Source organism: Python bivittatus, unplaced genomic scaffold (assembly GCF_059951505.1).
Source record: "Python bivittatus isolate LINGU-HERP-01145 unplaced genomic scaffold, Pbiv_v1 ctg000080_np1212, whole genome shotgun sequence".
In the NCBI taxonomy this organism is placed as follows: Eukaryota; Metazoa; Chordata; class Lepidosauria; order Squamata; family Pythonidae; genus Python; species Python bivittatus.
Genome location: NW_028277035.1, coordinates 39,771,340 through 39,796,350, shown reverse-complemented (window position 1 = coordinate 39,796,350; position 25,011 = coordinate 39,771,340). Strand labels below are relative to the sequence as shown.

Genomic DNA, 25,011 nt, shown 5'->3' with positions numbered 1-25,011 from the left:
TACTGGTCTGTGACTATAATAATAAACTGACTCATTGCTCCAAATTGTTTTATTCATTTTTGTTCAAGTATCTCCTTATTGTGCATGCCGAAACAGCCACACCACTTTGTTTCAGAGAAGCATGTATTTCAGTAGAAGTTGCTTGTGTGTTTTACTTCGCATCCCAACAAATTTTCCTGGCAATTGTGTCTGACATCTTTCTTGGTCTGCCTCACCATGGCTTGGTATTAACCGAACTCCTAATTTTGCAGTTCTTGATCAGAGTTTGAACAGTACTGATTGGCATTTTCAAATCTGTGGATATTTTTTATATTCTTTTCCTGATCTATAAAGTTGAGCTACTTTTGCTTATAGATCCTTTGACACTTCTTTTGCATTCCCCATGCTTCAATAACCAGCAAAGTCAATACAGCCCTGGATGAAATGCACAAGGGTTTCTCAAGAGCCAAGACACTCATTGACTGTTTATGCACAGTCACTAATTACAATCAAACAAGACACAGGTGTGGATACTTACCTTTCATTGCTATGTCAGCTCAACCTGTATATGTCAGCTTGAATGTATACTGTATCATCAGCCCAAACATTCAAGAGTATGCAGACTTTTGAACAGGACCAGTTCATTATTTCCTTTATTGCTATGGTTTGTTTAATGATTGTGCTATTCTATGATGCCTAATAGTTTAATTTGAATCACATTACACATTTTAAAAAGTATGTTTTTTCTGAACACTCATGTTTATTTACAAAATGGTCCACATCTTACAAATTCTGTAATGGGTATGTAAACCTACGAGCACAACTGTAAATGCATTAAATAAATATGCCTAGTAGTTAAATTGAGAATTTGATCCAAATTAAAGTTTGATACTTTGTATGAATGGTTTCATTTCAGTTACCTTGGAGCTGCCTCTCCCTATGATGCTGCCAAAGTACTGGCTAAAAAAGGAGATACTACATCACTTAAAACTGCTGCAGAACTGGCTCTGGTAGTTGGAGAGAAAGATTTGTCTCTGACCTTCTCCTTGAGATGTGCCCAGGAGCTTCTTTCATCTAAGAATTGGGTTGGGGCACAAGAGGTTCTCCAGCAACATGAGAGCCTGTTGGTCAGTGAGCATTATTATGTATATATTATACTATTGTTACAAGCAATAATATCTAATATTCACTACTATGGCAGAGTTACCCAATATATGTCATTTGCCCAGTTCTAAATGAATGTTTTCTGAAAAAAGGCCTAAGTGATCATTCCTTCTTAAGGAAGATAGAAACTAGTGATTTAAAAAAAAATGGTTTATGTTATATCCTTTAGGGATTAGTCCAGTTTAAATTAATATCTGTAGATAGCTTATATATAAGAATCTAATTCATAATCTCTTATAATAGAATCTCTGAGCTTCTAACCAACATGCTGACTTAATGCCTGTTTTACTATAGGAAAGGCTAGCTTTCATATGTTTGAGGCCAGACATAGCTGACATGAAACGGTCATACACTGAATTAAAGATAGTACAAATCTTGACATTTATGCTGTTTGCCAGCCATAAAACAGTGAACATGTAATTCTGCAAATAGGCTGACTTTTTTTTAAAGATTTTTTTTATCCCGCCTTTGTTATGATTATAAATAATTCAAGGTGGCAAACATACCTAATATTCCTTTCTCTTCCTATTTTCCCACAACAACCACCCTGTGAGGTGAGTTGGGCTGAGAGAGAGAGGGACTGGCCCAAAGTCACCCAGCCAGCTTTCATGCCTAAAGTGGGACTAGAACTCACCATCTCCTGGTTTCTGACTTGGTGCCTTAACCATTAGACCAAAGAGGCTTGGGTTAAAGGTTTGGATAATGAGCCTAAATGTGTAAAAGCTTGAGTTAACACAAATATTTCAGTCATATTACTGAATATTACATATTGTCACTACATGAATGCTTGTTTAATAGATTAGCCTTTTTTGTTTGGTATAAATCAGATTTCTATCAATCCATCTAGTTTCTGTTGCAACAAGAGTTTGCTGATCAGTATCTTTCATGCTTCTAGAGTGAATTATTCTTTAGCTTTTTATTTTATTTATAATCTTGTGAGCCGCCCAGAGTCACCCTCTGGGGGAGATGGGTGGCAAATAAATAAATAAATAAATTTTATGCATATTTTCAACCATATCCACACATGGATTATATTTTTATCAAATTTTAAGAGAAATGTTTTCTCAAGCTGAGTTGGCTTCCCTTTAAAACTTTTTTTTTTTACTTAAAGGGGCAGAGGTTGGTATTCTGTCTTAACGAATTGCTTCACAAGTGCCTTAGTGAACAGAATCCAGTGGGAACTCGAGGCCCATCCACACCTTGCTACAACAGCTGGACAACAAAGCAAGATGGCTGTTTCATAGAAATGGTGATCAATGTGTGGCAGAGTGTGTTTGGTGTGAACACTACTGAACAGTTCCAGAACATATTTGAGCAGCTGAGAACTCTTGAGTACCCTCCTGCTACTAGCAATACTCCTCCCAAGCAGGTAATTTGTTTATGGGCTTTGTGAGCATAATTTTCAAATGGTGATTTACAAGGAGGGAACCATATAGTAATTGTGTTGGATTCACAACAGTTCCTGACAAGTTCAAAGTGAGTCTAGAATCATAGAATTATAAATTTGAGCAGGACCGCAAAGGATCTAGTTCAGCCTTCTGCAATGTACAGAAAAACCAGCTAAACCATCCATAAGAGGTGACTGTCAAGACTGTTTTTTTAAAAACCTTCAGAGATAGAGAACCCACAACATTTATAGGTAGATTATTCCAATTATTGAACAGGTCTTATCACTGGGAAGTTTTTGTTTATATTTAAATTAAATCTAAGTAGTTACAACTTACCATTTCTGGTCCGAGTTTCTGTGGTCATGGAAAAAACTTAAACATCTTCCCTATAGCTTTCCTTATATGTACCTGAACACAGCTAACATGCCTCCCTTACATTGTCTTTTCTTCTTACTGAACATCGCAGGTTCCTTCAGCCTATCCTCACAAGTCTTTTCTTCAGGTCCCTGACACAAACTCATTTAACTTAGATGTCTCACTCAAGCTCCCTTTGTAACAAATTGCACATTAGAACTATGCAGCATTTCAGTTTTGATTCCAAAAAGGTGCTTGGAATTCACAAGAGCATGAGTGTAGCACCTGTCTGCAACTCTTTAAAATAGTTGTGTCTTTTCCTGGGAATACATGGCAGCTGCAGAAGCAGATCTTAGGAAAAGACAAGCTGTATTAAAGACAGGTTCTACATGCACACTCCAAAGCATCTTGTTAAAAACAAAGTGCTACACAATTCTGTTACACATCAAAAGTGATGCATTTCTGTACTTAGTATTCTCCAAAGACTTTGGTCAGAACTCCACTTGTCATCAGTCATGGTGGCTAAAGATGATGAGAGCTGAAGCCTGGAACATTTAGAGGGCACAAAGTTCTACACTCCATAAAGCAACTGTATCACAATACGCTTTCTGTTGTTTCCTAGCACTGATCTGTATTCTGATCCTATAATTGAGTATGAGATCTGGGCTTCCTTTAAAGCTTTGGTTATTCAAACTATTTAACACTTTGAATAATTCAAAGCATAGGAAGAATAAAACTATGAGTAATATGCAGAGTTAAGTCATACAACTCTCAGTGGGAGTTACCTCTGGGTAGACATGTACCTATCTAATTTCTTTATTGTATGTTCATAAAAAGTTATGTACATCACATTTGATTGAAAAGGAAGGAACTTGTGTAATAAAAGCATGGAGGGGAAGAAGACATTGTGACAAATTCCAGTTTCCAGCAAAATAAGATCCATGAAATGTACCTTAAGCTTTGGTACATTGATGTACCAAACATTATTGGTGTAAAAATAAGGTCAAAGCATAGTTTGTTAGTTCCTGGGATGACCTTGGCTAAAAATGACAATATAGACAGTGGATTGTTGTAGTGGATGCCAGCTGATAACTGTCCTTAGGTTTTTGCTGTTCCCCCCACCCCCCATGAATTGAGATATGTAAAATCTTTCTGTATTTTCTTTTTTTTTCTAGCTGTTGTTCCACATTTCTCATGAGTTGACACTAGCACTTCTTAGCCTTCAGATGTCTTCCTGGGAAGAAACTGTGAAAGCTACCTTAGGAGCCGTGATCCGCAGTTACAGTGCTGGAAACTTCAGTCTTATGCAAGAGATATGCAACCTCTGCTTCCCTACAGGTGATGGCTTATTTTTCCTTTGTCTCAGTATTTTCATAGGTCCAAGGATGAAGCCTCCAGTTTTCATAATTTCTGTTCAGTTTCCTTCAAAATCTTGGTGGGTAGGAGGCAGCATTATGGTAACTTTTCTGAGCAGCTTGCCTCCTACCATCAAGGTGTGAAAAAAGAAATTCTTTGAATTGCTTTCTTAAAGTGGAAAAATATAATGAGTTCAGAAGTTGAGAAAACCCGGAAGGTAACAAGGAGCATAATTATGGATTCATTGATGTCTACATCACTGTGTTGAGGACCCCAACTACCTAGGACGATTTCTCTCAGAGGCCACCAGATGGCAGCAAAGGAATTGTTATAAAATTGTATGAGGCTCCCTAAGGAACAGAGATTCTTCTGAAAACTACTTTACAGCACTCCGGTCATGGCACAAAGCTATTTTATTCCTTTGATAAGCTCTGGTGGTAGTGTTTTGAGAAGCAGGAGCTTCTCCCTGACCTCTTTCTCCGTGCTGAATGATTCTATATGCTGTTCCCTTCAGCTGCTGTTTTCTAAGCTCAGAAGTATCAAATATAAGGGGGCTCTTGTAAGAAAGGCATTCAAGCCCCCTGATCATTCTGATTGCCTTCACCTGTACTTTTTCCCACTTTATTATATCCTTTTTTAAACATGGCAACCAGAACTATACATATTATTCCATTGTATTTATACTGTAAAAGGGCACAACAATATTAGCAGTTTGACTTGCAATCACATGGAAGCTGGGGAAAAAAGTTCCAGCATGGAACTTACCTTTTTCACTGCTGCTGCACAGCAAGTCAGTATCTTTACAGGGCCGTCCACTGTGATCCGTCTCTTTCTTTGTTAGCTACAGATAGTGAGACCTCATAAATGCATATGTAAAATTATGAGTTTGAAGTAAGTGCAGCACTTTGCACTTATTCAAATTAAAGAGGTGCACAAAATGGAAAATTCAGTTTGTTTCAAACCTCTAGGCTGGTGTGTATTGCCTGTTCTCCCCTCAGCAGTTCCCAGCACCTCTTAACCCACAGGTCCCCCAGTCCCCAGCTTTTCCAGTGCCTCCTCGTCTTGCTGTTTCAGCCATCACCAGTGGACTTGTGCTGTGTATCCCATTGGCCTACCCATCTGCTCATCTTCCCTTCCCCTGCCTCCCCTCAACTGGGGGCACAGTGATGTCCTCAGCTTTTCCCACCCTCTCCTCCTGAGCCACTTCGCCAAGAACAATTGAATTTTGATCTGAATAAAGAATATTGATACAGCTTCATTGGGGTTTGTGTATGGACCAGAACATCCCAAACGTGCGCTTTCATTTGGGCACAGCTACTTGTGCACAGAACAGTTTTAGCACAGAAAGTTTTGTACATCCCTACTTAAAAATTTTTATTCTTGCCATTTGACTGACCATTCACCTAGTTAAAAATGCTTCTGAAACTCTTCACAATAATTTTGGTATTTACCACCCTGAGGATGGTTCAGTCAGAATATGCCTTGGTTCCTTGAGCTTGCTAAGATTGAGTAGTAAAAGGAGTGGATCTTTTACACATTTCTAAGCCTTAATCAGCAAAACTGTGTGTTGTCATCTCAAGTTATCTAAAGTCTGATTTATACCAGATGCCATGAATTCCATTTGATTCTTAGCCAAAATGGAATGTGGATACAGGATTCAGATCTCACTTGGCATCAGTTATGTTTAAAGGATTGTCTCATTAAGAACCATACACTAAGAGTATTCTGGTAAAAGCCTAAGAAATTATATGTGATGATCCTCCTTATTGTTAACAGATTCTGGAGGAGGAGGCAAACCTTTTTGGGCCTAGAGAGGTTTCTATGCTGTGTAATATAACCTTATGCATATTTATTCAAGTGTTCCACTGTGTTTGGCAGAGCTTATTAAAATGTGCTTTAGGTTAAAGTTCTAATATAAGGGAGTTTTAATAAAAACCTAGCTTGGAGAACTCTTAACACAACCAACTAAGCTTCATATCATTGATTATTGGATCATTGAATAATAGTTGAGTATGCATTTATTTCTTGATACTATTTTCATGGTGCTGTGATAGTATGAAATGAATAGGAAGCTGGTTCTTCCTTCTGAAAATGAGTGATAATATATGAAAACATATATTACATACATAAAATTATACACCCAAACACATACCACTGTCTAGCCAAAAAGCATCTGGCTGCATACGCTTCTATTTTTTTTTAAATAGAGGGTTAAGTTCATTCTTGTTTTCTATCCAGATCATGTCTAATTAGAGCACTGTTTAAAGAAATTATGTTTTCAATATCTGAATCCATTTTATAAATTAAGATTTTGTGACTCTGAACTATTTTCCTAATAGTGGCAAAAATTTGTAATAAAGCAGTTCTAAACAGTTCTATCTTTAGGACAGAACACTGGATTTTCGAGGTGTGCTATTGATTTTGGAAAAAGACTGGAAAGCACAGTATTCCCAATTATGTTTGTCTTGTTCAGTAGGTTGTGATCAGGTGAGAGACCAGCTGGACAGCAGAAATCCCAAGAGCATGGCAGCTTTCAGAAGTTTAGAAGCATTTGTAGCTTATGGACAGCTATACAGCTTGTGGTGGAATCCCCCTGGGACCGCTGTCTTAGAATCACTGAAGCAAGCCTCTGAAGCTTGTTCTCCTGCTACTCTGGAACAGAACAGCATTAATAGAATTCATTTGACTGAAGAGACTGTAGTCAAGCCCACCATCAAGACTGAATATCCCTTTTGTGTGGATTCCAATGGTGTTGTCTCAGAAACTGACTTAGCACTCCATTTAAGCTTTTTAGAAGACAGACAGATGAAACTGAGGGGCTGTAGAGTGCTCCTTTCAGAAGATCATGCTAAAGTTCAGAATATACGGAAGGATATTTCTAGAGTTCAACAAATTTTGGCAGAAATGATTTATGAGCATCAGAAAACCAACTTCCATTCAAGTGCTGACAGGCAGGATTTAGAGGCTAAATCCACAACAAACCAGAATCTGAAGTAAGATTTGTTAAATAATTTCTGTAGAGGGATAACAGTATATGCTGATCATGATTATGTTCAGCAGAGGCAAAATCCCAGTGTCCTGGATTCGTCTCATAATTTATGCTTTTGACATGGACGAGATTCCTCACCCCAGCAGTATCTGCAAACCACAATGTTTAGCCTCTATATGAGTTTATTAATTTTGGGACTATAAAAGTAGGTTAAACTGTATGACTGAATGTGATGTCTTTACAAGGCTATGTATCTGAATTCAAAGGGGGAACTTTGGAGGGAATGTGGATGTGCATGTTGACTTGTCAGCACCTCCTTAGATCACCCTGGGATCGCTCTGTTGCTACCAAGTGAGAAAAAGATTGAGCATCTTTAAGGTGTTGCCACCAGGTGCAGTATGAACACCCCTGCCTGTTCCAAAATACCTCTTCCTGTTCAGAGCCCCATTTCTGCTTAACCATAGGATATCAGGGTTTCTCTGAGTGGCTATTATATTGCAGATTTATTTATATAGACATTATAGTTTCCATATGTCATAGAGCTTCAGCTTACATCATGATAGCTGGCACTAATGGAAACTGGAGCCCAGTGACATATAAAGGGCCACTGGTTTCCCAACCCTACTTTAAAATATTTCTGTGCAAGTTCTTGTTTGTTTGTTTATGTCAATTTACATGACTTATAGCCAACAGCCACCAGTTTTTTTAAATGATGGGAATATATGAATCTGCACTGGACATGTTGCTTTTTTTGCTTCTTTCTGGCATTGTGCCTTTTTGCTTCACCCTGGCTTGGCCTGGGCCTACCCTCCAAAAACCAAAATAGCAAACAAAATTGAGTCATGGCTGATAATTACTGGGCAACCTAAAAGAATTTGCTTTTAGTAGAAGAAAATGAAATGCTTATATTAGATAGGATGCAATTGTTCTTTTGTGAAACTTAAATGGTTTTACATTTGCATAGGAAATCATTAATACTATTTGGACAGTACATATTTAGACATGATTTTAAGAGCTTAAGTAATTATTGTTAGATTATTTTGCACTAACTTAATTATTTTTAAGAAATCTATTTGGCTCTTTATCTGCCCTCTTTGGAGCATCTAAGAAGTAGCAGACTACCTACTTATAATCAGTGGATCAACTTGTTTTCCTAGCTTTTTCACTAGAGGTGTCTGTCACCCTCTAAGCAAATAAGACAAAATCAGAAAACGTTCACATAATAGTGGAATAAAATGAACTCCATTTGATGATGGAGTTCACTGAGGCCCCTTGTGGATTCCAGCTCATCAAGTATGGCATAGATTTATAAAAAATACAGTATAGTCCTCACTTAACGACCACAATAGGGACCAGCAACTCCATCGCTAAGCAGCAGAGTCATTAAGCATGTCACATGACTGAGACTTACAAATTCCTGCCAGCTTCCCCATTACTTTGCTTGTTGGAAGCTGGCAGTAAAGGTCGCAAATGGCAATCACATGACTTGGGATGCTGCAACCATCATAAATGCACGCCAGTTGCCAAGCACCTGAATCATGATCATGTGACATGCTGTGACAGCCACAACTTCAAGGATTGGTTGTCTCTATTTTCAGCACCGTTGTAAGTTCAAATGGTCAGTGGTCAGTAAGCGAAGGCTACTTGTATAGTGCTTCCAAACTTATTTAAGATAGATATAGGGAATATATGTTAGCAGTTGATACCTGAACTCATATAGTGATATTTCTAGGGGAGCTTCACCTTTAACTATGTACTATTCTAACTCCAAGAAAAAAGTCCTTGAAACTCTTAATATTTACCAAAAAGCTTTAGAGACTGCAAGCAGTATGAGTGTGCTATTTTAAACATAACCTTACCATTTGGATTGCTTCTGTATGGTTTGTTATAAAGAATTTTGAAAATAACTTATCTATGTCACAGAACTGTTTAATTTCTTTTGGTTTCACTGCTGAAATACATATTATAAATAATTCAATATGACTATATTTTTGGAAATGTGATCTCTTAAATTTAACCTCTTTATAGTAAAGAACAAATGAAGGAACCAGTTTCTCTGCCAGATCTGACAGAGCAACTCACAGAAGCAACTCAGAAACTAGCCGAATTTCCAGAAAGCATGAAGGTAAGATTTAAAAGATAGGCAGATTGTTTTTCAGCAGAGGCTTCCCTGCTTGCAGTGAATGTTGCTTATTGACAGCAACAATCTGACTAGGAAAAGCCTACAAGTCACATAATTCAGGAAAAATCTGAGTCTCTTGAACATCAATTAAAACAGTTTCTTGTAGAATGATCTTTCTGGTTCTTTTTCACGTTCAAACAAAAAACATTAACAGTGTTTTGTGTTCATTGTGCTGTTCCAAACTCTTCCTACAGATAGAAAATCTGTGGTTATTCTGCAATTGGGAAAGATATAGCTTGTAGGAAGCAATGTACTTGTACACCAAACTATAAAATGAAAAATATCTTCAATTTGGAAAATTGAAGAGTAGTATAATTGAATACTCTTAGAATAGACCACTATGATAAACTTCCAATTTTAAGTAGCTGATGGGGAGGATGTGTTCATCTAACTCTAATTTGGTCATTAATAGTTTAAAAACTATTTTTAAATTGTTAAAACTGATACTATTTGAATGGCATAAGGCTAGTTTTAATTTCATATTGTTACTCACTTTGCAATGTGTATGAGTGTTATATATAAAGTTCATGCATTGCTAATTTAAATATAATGAAAGTTAGACTCAATGAACTGCAGAATAAGATACCTACTTGAAGGCTCTAATTTTATTTATTTATTTACTTATTTATAGGCTTCCCCTTTCCCTGATGTATTGGAGTGCTGCCTTATTGTGCTTCACATGGGTGCCCAGTGCCAAGTGGATCTGATTCCAGAATTACAGGAGCAGTCATTAAATCTACTTAGAAAATATGGAGGAAATCACATATATAAAAAAGTTTCCAAAAAGTTCTTTACATGAAATTCTTACTACACCTTATCTTTTTCCCCTGGATGTTAAGGACCATTATGAAGTATGTTTCATTCTAGAATGAATGATTAGAAGACTACTGTTATACAGTCAAACTGGACAGTTATTGAGTGTAATAGAATAATGTGGAAAAAACAGAACAAATACTTACCTACTTTTTTCAAGCGCTGCCAAATTTTTTTCTATTTCAAAAGGAAACTCTGCATAACACCTCTCTAATAAACATACCATATGAACTATTTGGTCATCTCTCTTTTTAAAAGACAGGTGATCTATGAATACCTAATCAATAAATAACATAGTATACATCTCAAGCCATTGAAATACTCTTCCTGGTCTAAAGTTCTTCCAGTATTTGAAGGTAAAGACTCATATTTAAGAAAACTACAGATGATCTGATGAAATACTAGAAGCATAGTGCATCATTTGATATATACCGCTTGTTCTGTTTGCAACATTATACAAAGATGTCTTCTACATAAATAGAAGGACAGAGGAGAACTCAGGTAGAGATGAAAATATTTTTACTGTAGTAGAACTAACACTACAGTAATTTGAACTCTGCTGAAAACCACTTTTCAAGACTGGATTAAAAAATATTTTTATACGCAACATGAAAAGTGAAACAAGTCTAGACCCAGGAACCTTAATGAAAACTTGTGTAAGCAGGAAGAGTAGAATGTAGGTGTTGTAGCTGAGAGCCTTGTTATCTAGTGATTAAGTTCCTTTTGTTGACAGTTCTTTGACACAAGAATAATTATTGAACATTCTTTTTAAAAAATTAATAGAACTCAAAATCTCATGCTTTAAGAAAATTCTTTATTTTACAAAATTAAGAACCAATTATATATACAGATGCATTTGACAGCAGCTTGTAATACTTTACATAATGGGGAGTTTAAGCTTGTTAAAATCTCACACTGTCAAGATTTTCCCTCCCTCAACAGGATTTTTGTTTTCAGGATTATGACACTTGCAAAACTATTAAATGAACTTTTAATCTATAGTCATTGAACAATCTGGGGTTCCTCTTCAAAGTAGTATAAAATGGTAATCTAAAAGTTTTAGTAGCCCATTATTATTAGATATTTGTGATTTTACCCAATTACTGAGCATCCTATTCACAGAAGGGTTAAAGTATTTCACTCAGCATGAAACTATTTTTGGTCCCAATTATTATTGCAGTCTCAAGCATGCTGACAGATTTATTCTATACTAAAGTTGTTAAGATGCAAGTTGCCAATATGGTATCATGGCCCAGCAAGCTAAAGGAAGGAGGAACTAGTGATAATACCATCCAGAACCACCATTATGGTGGCTTCTAGCATAGATTTAAATTATGTTCATGCACTGTCTCCACCACCAGGGCTGAATGGATCACTTTCACAGACTGACTTACACAAAAGATAAAAACTAGCAGAGGGCTTAGAAACACATCACCCTCACAGAGAGCAAAAGAAGTTTTAAAATAAGCTGTAAGAACTAAATCTGCAAGTGCACTGAAGAACTTCAGCTCTGCTGAAAGTTCTGAAATAACTACTCCTTGCAAATTCAGTAAAGTTTAAAATAAAAAGGAGTTATATACATTGTATGTAGCTTGTATCTGATTTTTACATAGAAGACAAAACGCTCCAGCCATTATGAAATCACTTAATTAGAATCTACCAAGATTCAAAGTAAAGATGCTTTTCCCTCTTCAAAAAAACACTAGTTCTTTCACCATTTCTTGGAAAGATGTGAAACAGTTTTAAGAAGGAAGTTTACCTCTGTGGACCCATGTCATGTCATAAAGCACCAATCTGTCACTGTGGCATGTTGTTGATAATAGCCAAAATACTCATTTTCTCTTGGGCTGTTTCTACATCTTCAGTCTGTTTCTGAGCCACTCCTGTGCCGAGGCCATATAGTCTCCCACAATACTTTGCATCATCAATTGTATCCTCAAAGAACAACTAGGGGAAAAAGCATATAAGTGGTTGCACATTTCACCAAACACATTTTGGGGCATATTTAAACCAATCATTTCAACAGTGGCCGACACTTGCATAATCCAAAGGAATTAAAAATAGTATTGAGTCTCAAAAAGTATTGAAGAGATTATCAAGAAGAGCATCAGACCACAAGCCAAACATTTGGGAGGAAGCAAAATGAGCATACCTCTTTCATTCTGAAGAACGCCATCCCTGTAAGTAATGAATCAGACCCCGCTTGGTGCTGCCGGCCAATTCGCTGCAAGTCTAGCTGGTCAGCAACTTCCTGAAGACCTCCCTGCAATAAAGGAGACATCTGAAACACAAGAGCCCACCCAACGTGCCAATGTTCCATCTGACCTCTTTTGACTGGCTAGTTGAGGGCTACAGAAGTAAGTAGAGTCCAGAATTTTAAAAGAATTTTGAAACTCTCAAGGCTAAGCTTCAAACCTATGTACATAATTAATCTCCAGCAATAATTCAGTGGTTACAAACTATTGTACTGAATAAGCAATACCAATGAAAGTATGGAATTACTATACAGTTTGAATAAACTAGCAAGTTACCATTAAAAAAACATGTAACCATTACAAAACAGCAGGTTTCAAAAGCTTTTAGCATTCTGATTAGATCATAGCTGCACTGAACTTGAATATACTGTTATATCCAAATAAGTTTCTTACTATCTACTTTAGAACTGTCATGTAGCCTAGCAAACTGATAAAATTTAAATTCGAGCATTATTTTCTCATAATATAGTACAAATATAGTACACAGTACAACCTACTTTTTAAATATGACTCATATTTCCCCTGGATTTTTTTTTATAGGGCCCAGTGGGGCTATAAAAGTCCAAACAACCACTAGAAGGCAGCAAAGAGATAGACACAACTAAATCTTTGCTAACAAGTGATTGCCTGGATTTTTGCAGGCAGTCCTTTTTTGACATAGTAGCCATAGTTCTAACCAAATGTGATGGATTTTTTGGCAGTCTTGATTTCTGGGTACCTGATCCCTGTGCTAGTGGAGAAAAAAAGCTATGTTTGTGATTTAAGTTTTTCCCACCTGAATTCAATATTCCTGGTCACCGATTGCTTGTGCAGTTATACTCCAATAGCACAAGAAAAATAAATTTATTTCTGCTAAAGAGCTGCTAAGATGAGAAAACTGGGAATAAACAGCATATATTCTTGCCAAGCAATCATATGGTGTCATGATGCAAAAGTTGGCTCCCACTTTCCCAAATGGCATTTGATTTTCAGAGAATTTGTAATTATAGTAAAATTAAAAACAACTATTGAATCAAAACTGGCATGTACTTATATAAATATACAACTTATGTTAATTATACTGCTTTTTAAATGATCATAAATCTACTAAACATTCCTTGTTTTAGTTCAGCTTTAAAGCAACTTATTTTATGTTTTATGTTTTGCAATTACAATGATAAAATGTACCTTCAGGTTTTTGCAGCTCTTCATTAAATACTTAACATCATATATAGATGGAAAGAAAAGATTCAGGATATGAAAGAACTCGTGTTCTTCTTCTGGAAGTCTAGAATCTGTCAGCAGTTTCACCATATAACCAAAGTCATAGCCACTGATGAAGTAATAGTGCAATGGCACATGTTAGTTAACAAAAATATGACTAGATATAGCAGAATTCACTATTAAGATCTATTTTAATTCAATCTTCTCCAGTTCAGCTTATAATTACTGGCACTGGAAACTAAACTGGAGATAGTTCCTGAACAAGTAGAACTACTAAATGAAATACACAAATAAACACTGAGAACAAAAAGTACTTGTTCAGTGCACCTCAATGTTTACAGGGATTTTGTAAGAACAAATCAGGAGGAGGGTCAAGTGGTCATATAATCTGAGTCATACGTTTAATTCCAGCAGCAAGTAAACAGCTGAAAGCTGATGCCTGTGAAAAGTAAAGTAAGTTGAACCAGCAACGTATTACAGGTAGTCCTCGACTTATGACCACAACTGGGACTGGAATTTCTGTCACTAAGCAACACGGTCATAAAGCAACATGTCATGTGACCACATCACTTAGTGACCTCAATCCCAGCACTCTTACCATCTCAACTTACCATTGTTAACTGAGTTAACTGAGAATCGAGGGTCATTAAGCAAGTACTCACCCCAATCCAAGCCATTCTAAGCTTGGTCCCACCCAGCCCTGAACCTTTGTAAGGTTAGGGACTGTCTTCAACTCCCTCCACCCACCTATCTCCCCCCATCTCTGCCCTTCTAGCCCACCCTGCACCCTGCCAGGGAGCTCTGGGGCAGCTTGCCATGCCCTGGAAAGCTGCAGCTGCCCCAGCCCAGTCCCAGTTGCCCTTGTTAGCCTGCACTCCAAGACCCCTGCCACCCTGTGCTCCATGGCCCCAGCTGACCTTTACCATCATCTTGCTCCAGCTGCTAATGAGGCATGCCTGGCCTGGCTGCTGGGCCAGGTTGGGGCTAGGCTTCATGCTGCAAAAAAAAAAAAAAAAGCCAAAAGCAGCCCCTTTGCAAAGAGCTCCTGGGTGGGGCTAGGCTTTGTGCTGCGGGGGAAAAAAAAGCCAAAAGCAGCAGCTGAGCCACAGTGTGCCAAAAAGCCCCTTTGCCAGCCCTGTCCTGCCCAGGAGCTCTTTGCAAAGGGGCTGCTTTTGGCTTTTTTTTTTTTTGGCAGCATGAAGCCCAGCCCTGCCCAGGAGCTCTTTGCAAAGGGGCTGCTTTTGGCTTTTTTTTTTTTTTGGCAGCATGAAGCCCAGCCCTGCCCAGGAGCTCTTTGCAAAGGGTCTGCTTTTGGTTTTGTTTGTTTTTTTTCCTTGCAGCACAAAGCCCTGCCCAGCCTGGCCAAGCAGCCAGGCTGGGCACATTTCATCAGCAGCAGGAGCAAAAAGACAGTGAAGGTCAGCTGGGGCGGAGGAGTGTGGGGCAGCAGGGGGGCAAAAGAGCATAGATGGGGGAGATAGGTGGGTGGGGGGAGTTGAAGTGCCCCTGTGGTTGAAAGTGTGGGTGGGCTGCCAAGTGTCCGAATTTTGATCATGTGAGCATGGGAGCGCTGCAACAGCCATAACTTTGGGCACAGGTCATAAGTCCCTTTATTCAGCGCCACTGTAATTTCAAACAGTCGCTGAACGAATGGTTGTAAATCAAGGACTACCTATAATTGCCTTCATCATCATCTGATATAACAATTACTAGATTTGGGGTAGGTGAGGTTAAGTCCAGAATTTAACCACTATGGGCAGGTTTGAAATGTTGAAAAAATGTAATGAATATTGTCACAAAATCACCATTCAGAGTGAGACAATCTGAGAAGGCTAAACATTTCCAAAAACATGGATGCAAAGCATTGGTGATCTATAAACCATACAATATTCAGAATTCAAATTTCTCTGCCACTGAATTCTTTTATAAGCAATTGTGAGCCAGTTTGGTCTAGTTGTTAAAACACCAGGCTAGAAACCAGGAGACTGAGTTCTAGTCCCACCTTAGGCAAGAAAGCCAGCTGGGTAACTTTGGGCCAGTCACTCTCTCTCAGCCCAACTCACCTCACAGGGTTGTTGTTGTGGGGAAAATAGGAGGAAGAAGGAGTATTAGCTATGTTCGCCATCTTGAGTTATTATAAAAATAAGAAAAGCAGGATAAAAAATCTAAAAAAGAAAATTCCAACATACAATCTGTATCTCCCCATTTTGTTTGCTCAAATAAAAAGGCAAATAAAGCTTACTAACATACAGAAAAATTAGACCAACCTATGAAATGAAAGCCATTTGACATTATCACTGAGCACCACGCCAGATGTCATAAGTAGTTCTGCAAAATGTAAGGTATCAATCCCTTCCTCCTCATGTTTCTGAAATTGTAATCCTGAGCTTGCAAGGAGATCTATTGAATCTTGAGAATACATATCTTCCCTAATGAGAAAGACAAATACATGTTAAAACTAGTTTTGATTTTTTTCTAAACAATCACTAGATATCATTTATCTACTACTTCCAATTCACTATTTACCATGACATGGTTTAAGTAAGTTTGTGGAGCTCTTCTATCCCATACACAAAAAAGCTCAATAGTTTGCATTATCTTTTTATTTCATTAAGCTGTGGGAAAACATCCCATTTCTCTTACCTGAAAATGGCCTGCTGTATTTGAAATCAACAGGTTATTTTCAGAAATACTCTATTCCAAAATAACATATCTTTTAAAGATTTTGAACAGATTTTGAAACTTAATTCTTTCACAAGGGAATGGGAAATTGGCAAAAACCCCTTGTTTCTCTATGGCGACAACTCTTTGTAGAACAGAGAACTAACAGAAACTACGCTGCCAGCTCTTCAGACTTACGTAAGATTGAACTTGAAATTAAACTGCCAGGTGTTGATTCCGGCAGGATATTCTCCTTTTTCATTTGTGAAGGTCAGGCCTAGCTGGATAATTTTAAGAAGGTCAACATTACATCGGAGCAGTTGATACTGATAATCTATAGAACTGCGAAATTCACCAATAGGTCGAACAACAACTCCAGGAAACTCTGTGTCCTATAATGGAAGGTAAGAAAAAATGAAACCCAAAGCAACAATAAAATGTGGATATTATCCATATATATATATATATATATATATGTATATTTAACTTTCATGGAAGCAATCCAAAGAGCAGAGCGTCTACTCACAGGTAAAATGTATTCTTCTCCATTACACACTAACAGATCAACTGTCATAAAGCAGGCATCCTATATATATATATATATATATATATATATATATATATATATACACATATATATATATACACACACACACACACACACACATATACACACACACACACACACATATACATACATACATGCACCATACATCTATCTATCATACTGTTCCATTTTGGGTAAAGCATAGAGAATAAATAATAATGCAAAATAAATTAAAAATACAGGTTAAGAAAAAAGAATAAGCATAACTAGAAAAACAAAACCACACAGCATATCTCTCCATACCTTTCTATCCTTGCATCATGCCCATATACTGCTTCAAACACTGTCTTTTATTCTCTAAACTTTCCACTTCTCTTTTTCAGGATATCATTAGCTCCATCCAACTATAACTTCCTTGGTTTTTCCCTTCCTCTCAATTAATTCACTCTTTTTCATGTTCTTATATTTATTTTGCAATACAATCCTTGTTCACACTATAGAACCAAACCATTGCAAAGCATTTCTCTTGCACTGGTCGCTTACTTTTCCATTGAATCCATATTCATTCATCACCATATTTTTTTCTGAATGTGTGTCAATATGCTGCATGAAACTTCTAATTGATGGGATGCAAGCAAAATTATGTTAGCTTGCAAGATAGTCTCCAATAGTACTAGCTTGAACATGATGGCTTGAGCATGCTTGGGGTAAAACTGGGCTTTGGTTTTATTTGTGGCATGCTGGTCAATGTGTGCCAAAATTGACCAATACTGTCCTCACCATTAGCAGAGAAAGCTGCTGATGGTATGGGAGTAATTTTGGCTAGTCTACTATTTTACTAAAAAGTATTATATGAAAGCCTTGATTGACCAAAGCTATGAAGCTATATACCCATCTGGTGCTGATCATGACAGATGGAAGACTGCAACAGCTTATAAGAGGAGTAAATGGTAGGGTACAAATTGATGGATTAAATGAAAAAAAAATGTTGCATATATGTTAAACTAAGAGAAAGAGGAAGGACATTGAAGAGGGCAGAGAAAAAGTCAACTGCACTGTAGTCAAAGAGCAAGGAATTGTTAAGATTAAAAGGGGTAGAGAAAATGCAGACTAATTTTCATGGAAATAAAAAATAGTTTGGGAACAGGTGAAAAAGATTAAATGGGATTAGAAATAAAAGAGATTAGGGATCAAATTCAAATGAGGGAATGCTAAAAGTAGCACTTTCAAGGCCTATAGGGGAATAATAATAATATGTTGAAGAGTAAAATAAGAACAAATGTTATAAATGTTAGTATCCCATTAAAAAAAAGAAAAGCAAATCATAAATGCTGTGAGAATGTTAAAAAATAGTAAGGCTGCAGATGTAGACTGTGTAATTAAAAAAATGTTAAAATATGTGGTTCTCTTACAGACCAGCTATATGATTTATTTAATGTGTGGTAAAGATTGTATCTGATTGGAGGAATTGTTCCCTAAAGTATAAAGGGATTTGTTAAGTAAACCTGGGATGGTGTCTGACAGAATTCTGACTTGAAAGTATATAAACCCTCTCAATGAGCACAATCTGGGAAGTGCAATGTGGTTTCAAGCTGAGCAAGGGGTCTGCAGACCAGATTTTTTCTCTTCAGTGAGTATACTGTAAATATATAAACGTAAGAACATATATTGAACATTTGCTAATTTGGAAAAAAAACTATATGAGAAATTAAGTAGATTTGAATTATGGAAAGTTTTACATGAATATGGAGTTGAAGGTTGGTGAATGCAAGGCATCTGATGGAAGTAAAGCATACGTAAAATAAATGAAATATTTAGCAAACAATTCGGCATTGAGCAGAAAGACAAACAAGGATATGCAATGTTTCTGTGGTTATTTAATGTATTTATGGGATACATATGTGCTTATGGTGAGGCTAGAGGAACACTTGTTGGGAACATCTGTATTTTTGTATGTCAGTAATGCTATACTGTTGGCTACGACCCCAAATGATTTGCAGGAAATGTTAGGAGTATAGAAAGGTATGGAAAATTTAAAGTGAATGGTAGTATATAACCCATATTTCAATTAAACAGCAGTATTTTTTAACCTCATGCATTTAAATCGTTTGCATACTATTACTATTTCTTATACTTTTTCTGTACTTTGTATCACAATGCTTATCCCAAAAGGGAATGTGATAGATATGTATGTGTCCCTTCTTGTTTTACCAGAGACACTTTAGTAACTCACTTTCACTGCATTCAATTTACTTTACTGAGGTCATGCAATTGCTTTAAAGACAAGCATTATCTGCACCCTAACAATCTCTGGAACACCTTCTTGCCTTTAAATCTGAAGCTACATACTCCTACTGCACATATCATAAGTGATACCAGTGAAGATCTGCCCTATCACACTATCCTAAAGGATGATTTGTGCTTGGTTATGGAGTTGCATACAATTTAATAGAGTATAACTCATTTGCAAAATACATACAGTTTTAAATTATTTAAAGTTCATCTTTGTAACTGTAGCACAATATAAGTTACCCTCATTCTTCATGGGGTTCTACTCCAGGCTAGCAACCATGGATAATGAAACCACAGTTAACAAGACATCAAGAAAAGTACTTGACTTGGGCATGTGTAAAGATATTTTGCAGATACACAAAAACCTTTACTGTGAATACTGAGATCTGGTCTCTCTTTAGCAACCGTTTATGCATGAATAGAGGTAATGAAACCATGGGCATCAAAGGCTACCTGATTCTTCTTTTGGTAGTTTAGAAGACAAAGAGAGTTATTTTTCCACAGAGATACAGCTAGAGACCAGAGCATAGAGTTTTATCACACAATTCAGTTTCTTGAGAATCTCAGGATTCTAAGCCAGTTCCAAATCTTGAACATGGAAATGTATGGGCCCTAATCCTGCTAAGTCACTGAAATCAAAACCAGGAATAGCTCATTCATATGTTGAAATATTTCTGGTGAATTTGCAACAGGGTGTTTTAGGATTGAGATGTTTTGCCCTTACAATATTTTTGCATATATCTAGTGTGTTTCAGAAAGGCTTCTATGTTAATAACATGGAATAAAAACAAATGGAAGAATAATTAAGGGATTTATGAATGGATGGATACCTCAGAACCCACTCTGATATAACTAAATTGATTTATCTGAGAATGGCAGATTTATGTAAGCCAGCATTCTCTAAAAACATCCAACCAAATGGGCCAAGATTTTACAAATAAGCTTTATACAATGATAAAGTCCAGAATGTTACTACAGAAATGTCACATATATCAATGTTTATATAAAAATCTACTTTTACATTAACTAGGGACTACATAGGAATAATACTAGGAACCAATGCTAAATTTGCAGATTTGAACTCCATAAGCCACTTAAATGAAGTACTTAATAGAAATAAAAATGCTGAAATAGGCTTCTTTAAAAATATCAAGTGGATTCCAGACTGAACACACAGATTTAAACTAGAATAACTGACATTTCTAAACAAAAATTTAAATCAGAATAAAAGCGATATACAAAGTATAGGTTTACCATTGCAATGTAGCTGTAGCTGAGAACAATTTCCCGAATTTTTCTCATCTCTTCTTCTAAGTTGTTTGCCCATACTTCACAGATCACTTGACTATTTTCAGCAAGCGCTGCTGGCATCTTGAAGGATTTGTACACAATCACAATAGAAGATGGGTGTTCCAAGTTCTCAAAATATCTAACAATTGTAGATAAAGAAGAAAAAAGGCAATATAATACTCATTACTGATGAGAATATCATACTCAGCAACACTTAGGATGGACAAATTAATTCTAAACAACTCAATTATTAGAGTGCTCTAAGCAATGTAAGTAATTGTAAAAAAGAGTAATGAACAATGATGAAAACAACACATAATAAAGACCTCTATATATAACCACCAAAAAGAAAAAACAGAAATATGAGGAGAATATTTGAGGGAAAGTATTTTGCAGTTGAGGTGGCCACAACTGTAACTGCTTTACTATAACCTTCCCCTCATTTTGAGGGATATGTATAAGGTCTTAGAATCTAGATAGGTATAAGAAGAGTATATTGGAGAACTTTGCCCCAAGACATTTAAATTCCTCAAGATTACAACTATCACTTTGAGTTAGGTGTGAAAACAGACTTGCAACCAGTGCAGATGGCGAAATAATAGCAGTTTCTACCAGTATCAAAGTGAGGAGCAAAGCAGTAAGCAATCATGTTATGCAGCAAAAGGATTAGGCAACCAGAGCAGTAAATCTCTCATTAACAAACTTAGCTTTTCAAGTAAACAAACCTCAGTAAAAGTAATTGGGTTGATTTGAGCTGATCCAGAGAACAGCCCAATACATTTGGTGCCCAATTTCTTTGGGGGATGTATGAATGGTAGAAACCTGATAGAGAACCACACTTCATCCCCCAAAGTAAAAGGAGGGCCCTCCTGACAATGTTGGACAGCAATATATTTGCGACTGAGACTCCTTTCAAAAGACAGCATCAGAAAAACCATTTTCCACCACCAAGAGTCCCTGTGTAAAAACATCACTGCTCCTTTAAGCAGTTAGTCAGAATAAATGGAGCAAGGCAAAAGTTCTTGTCCAAAACCCTCAGCTGCCTGGAGAAGAATCACTCCCAAAACAAAATCAGAAGCACCCATTTGAAGAACAAATGGGGCAAGTGGGGTCTGGATGCCAAAGAGGAGCTGGGAGGCAAAACCCAGTTTTAATAATAGACAGGCTGATCAGAATCACACTTGAAAAGGGCTCATTTCTCAATAAAACAGGTTAACATTCTTCTGCAAGCTGCCAAATCAGATACTAAGTGTTGATAAAAGTTAAAAATTATCCAAAGCTTTGCCAGCACAAGTGGACTCTCTTTGGCAGGCTCCATCTGGAGGCCCTCAGAAAGATGCAGTACCCTAAAACAGACAGATCTAAAGCACATTCCTCAAACTTAACACCTAAGTTGTGTTGGCAAAACTGTTCAAATACAGCCTGGTGTGTTCAGTGTGGAAAGCTGAATATTTAGAAAAAATGTTACCTAAAAAATGAAATTAGAGTCCAAACTGTTATGAAAAATCTCATCTATAAAATCTAATAAAGATTGAAGAAGCATTCACCAAACCATAAGGCATTACCGCAGACTCAAAATGTTCCATAGCACATGTCAAAAGTATTCATGTTCCTCATTTGAGTGAGTCAGGTGATAAACTCCTGAGATCCAACTTGGTAAAAATATGGGTGTTTTGCAGACCCACCAAAAATTCAGAAATAAGAAGGGGGAAGATATCCCTAACAACTGAGTTCAAAAATCTGAAGTTGTGGACCACTGTCATAGCCATTTTTCTTCTTGATAAAGAACACTAGTGAACCAGCATAGAAAAAGATTATTTAATAAGCCTTTTCTGTAATTTATCAATAAATTCATTTAGGGAGGCCTAAATATTGGTTTTGAGTATAAATATTGGTTTTGGTTTTGAGTATAAATCAATGCTTTGGAGAGGTTAATCTTTGGTCATAAGATGTTTGCAGTGGCCTGTCTGCTCAGGGTTATAAGTTCAAATATTCTCCAAAGAGGTATTTAGCTGCTAGCTGCATACTCCAGTAAACTAGTCACAACCACAACACAATAAACAGACATGCATATATTAGGCTGACCCCAAGAGGAAACATTCAAGAAATGATAGGAGAGCTTTGAGACTTCCCCAGAAATTTGCAATGTGCCAGTTCTTGCATACTCCTGAAATAAGTGGTCTAATTTTTATTTGCTTAAGACTGTAAAACCATTTTTGTACAAGCTTTTAATTGGTTTGTCTATGTGTATGTCTGATTTTAATTTATTGTTTTACTATAAACATTTGAGAGAGCTTGGTAATTGGCAGTGTAGTAAGTTATGTGAACAGCATAGGAGAGAATTCTATAGCTGTGATGCACATTACAACCAATAGTGTTAGGAGAAAATGGTAGGAGATAAGTGAGATTTATTAAGGATATATTTTAGGATCTGTTATTCGTTTATAAAGATGGCTTGTTAAGAGTTCAACAATTAGATTAAGTTTCCTGATTACAAAAAATTATTCAATGTGGTGAAACTAAAACTACAAGTGTTAATAAGTATAGGTGATGATTTGGAGGCACACATTCTCTTCATAGATATGGATGGATTTTAAATTGCAAATAATCAGGAAGAATTCTTGGTAGAGCATAGTTCAATGAATGTCTGAGCTGAGAGACAATGTGGTGTAGTGGTTCAACTGTTGGACAAAGAATAGGGAGGCCCAACTTCTAGTTCCACCTGCAACCACAGAAGCTAATTGAGTGACTTTGATATGCACCTTGATTACTTCTCTTTTTACCTTTTACTAATGTGGTCTATATGGGGTTACATTTGAAAAATGTATAGAAGTTGCAACTGGAAAGATGCAGTAGCTAGGCTGCTAATTAATCCAAGGTATACAGACCACATGATGCCTGCACTGAAACATCTGCACTAGATGATAAGTGTTTAACTGGTAGAAACTAAGATATTGCCATTAACCTTTAAAATTCTAAATGGCTTGGGGCCTGAATATCTGAAAGAACACTCATTTGGAAGTTGCCCCCACTGTGAGAATGTCATGTACAGTATCTGATAGGAAAGGGCTTTCTCCCGTGTTGCTCCCAGGCATTAGAGTACACCTTCTCTAGAGGTGCATTTGACCCCAGCCTCTCAGCATTTAGAAAATCAGTAAAGATGCATCTCTTTCACCAATTGTTAACTTATCCTCATTTTTAATTTTCAGTATCATATTTTTAAATTTTGTCAACCACAATACGTGCTCTTCTGAGCAGAAAAATGGGATATAAACTGAGTAAGTGAATAAAGACATAAATATTATCTTTTTCTCAAACGTTTGAAACAATCTTAGTGTTTATCCAGTTATACACACATACATGTACAAATGCACACGCGCACACACACACAAGAACACACTTGCATTTTCAGCAGACACCCTTAAGAAATCCCTTCCCCTCTCCTTTAGACTTCTGGCAATAAATATATGTATAAAGTGTATCATTTTAATGCAAGAAAAAACAATGCACCACCCTCACTGAACGAGATACGAGTTAATGGTTTGTTTTTTCCCTCCCAAACATTTCATCTCCTGTTTCTGAGCGATGGTCTCAAATCCAGACTGCCCAACACAACCGCAAACCTTTTAGGTGCTGACCTGAATCTACCTTCCCTCCCACTTGGCAATCGGCCACAATAGCAAAGTTGGCTTCTTCTATCCCAACATCACCGGGCCCAGGAAACTCCGCCTCTCCAAAGATCACCCCAGTTCCTGCCCTTAATGTCCACTCCAGCCTTTCTCTCTTCTTACACAAACCCGCGCGCGCATCTCTTTTCAGGAGTCATTTAGGGAGGGAAAGGATGGGAAATTTAACCAGAGGCTACACTGGTTATCGTTACTACGACAATCTCCAATCACCTAGCAAGTGGTATGTCTGCTGCAACATGGCCCTGTGAGGCACTGTTTATTTCTCCTCAAGCAAGAAGCGTTTGCCAGGCCATTTTTTTCCTCTTTTAAAAACAGAACCTTCCATTTTAATGCTTTCCTTCCATTCAGAGGACTTGAGTTTTGAATTTCTGCCCTGGCTTGATGAAGGCGAGGGCTCAGCAGGCAGCCAAATCACCGTGGCGACCAGCTCCCCCCCAACCCCCACTGCCTCTGGGAAGTCGACCACGAGAGCTAGCAAACCGAAACGCCTTCCCAAAGACCCAGGACATCCGGTCTGCAAACAAAAGGTCTGCTCCGCCCCAGGCGCTCGGGCCCTCCCGCCCTGCCTTGAACCTCCTCTGCGAGCCTGCGCTCGAAAAGGAAGCCCCGCGCGCGCCGCCTCACCGGGAGCGCAGGAGAATCGAGCGCCGGACCGTTATTACCCCCTCGCGCCGCCTTCGTGGTCTCAGCTGGAAGCCGCTCTAGCCTGGCCCTTTTACATCACTCAGTGGTTTGAGGGATTTTTTCCCCCCTTTCCCCCCTTCCCTGCACGCATGCGCCCTACAGAGAGCCCACTGACCCTCCTCGGGCAGAAAACTTCCGCCCCCCGGAAGATCCCGGAAAGACAAA

At 37.5% G+C, this 25,011-nt stretch overlaps 2 protein-coding genes across 8 annotated transcripts in view; one reads left to right on the top strand and one right to left on the bottom strand.

Annotated features, from left to right (window-relative positions):
* Positions 1-11,026, top strand: part of GEMIN5 (gem nuclear organelle associated protein 5) — a 42,553-nt gene extending 31,527 nt beyond the window's left edge. For 3 of the 5 annotated variants that reach the window (XM_025163466.2, XM_025163464.2, XM_025163465.2), the window contains exons 23-28: positions 896-1,106; positions 2,255-2,512; positions 4,061-4,223; positions 6,715-7,234; positions 9,259-9,355; positions 10,044-11,026. In XM_025163466.2, the coding sequence (XP_025019234.1) occupies positions 896-1,106; positions 2,255-2,512; positions 4,061-4,223; positions 6,715-7,234; positions 9,259-9,355; positions 10,044-10,211 (1,417 nt within the window). In that variant the 3' untranslated portion in view covers positions 10,212-11,026. The remainder of the gene's footprint in view (positions 1-895; positions 1,107-2,254; positions 2,513-4,060; positions 4,224-6,714; positions 7,235-9,258; positions 9,356-10,043) is intronic. The other 2 variants (XM_015891615.3, XM_007423302.4) reach the window with 1 other exon arrangement.
* Positions 11,020-24,979, bottom strand: CNOT8 (CCR4-NOT transcription complex subunit 8). 3 transcript variants are annotated; one of them, XM_007423304.4, is made up of 7 exons: positions 24,962-24,979; positions 20,438-20,612; positions 16,543-16,736; positions 15,951-16,112; positions 13,648-13,792; positions 12,378-12,488; positions 11,020-12,172 (listed from the first exon to the last, which is right to left on the bottom strand). In XM_007423304.4, exons 2-7 carry the CDS (start codon positions 20,552-20,554, stop codon positions 12,023-12,025), a joined length of 879 nt encoding a protein of 292 aa, XP_007423366.1. In that variant the 5' UTR covers positions 20,555-20,612; positions 24,962-24,979; the 3' UTR covers positions 11,020-12,022. The 3 variants fall into 3 exon arrangements, with proteins under 3 accessions (XP_007423366.1, XP_007423365.1, XP_025019236.1); XM_007423303.4 differs by lacking the exon at positions 24,962-24,979 and adding an exon at positions 24,787-24,952; XM_025163468.2 differs by lacking the exon at positions 24,962-24,979 and adding an exon at positions 24,373-24,543.
* Positions 24,980-25,011: the final 32 nt, after the last annotated feature.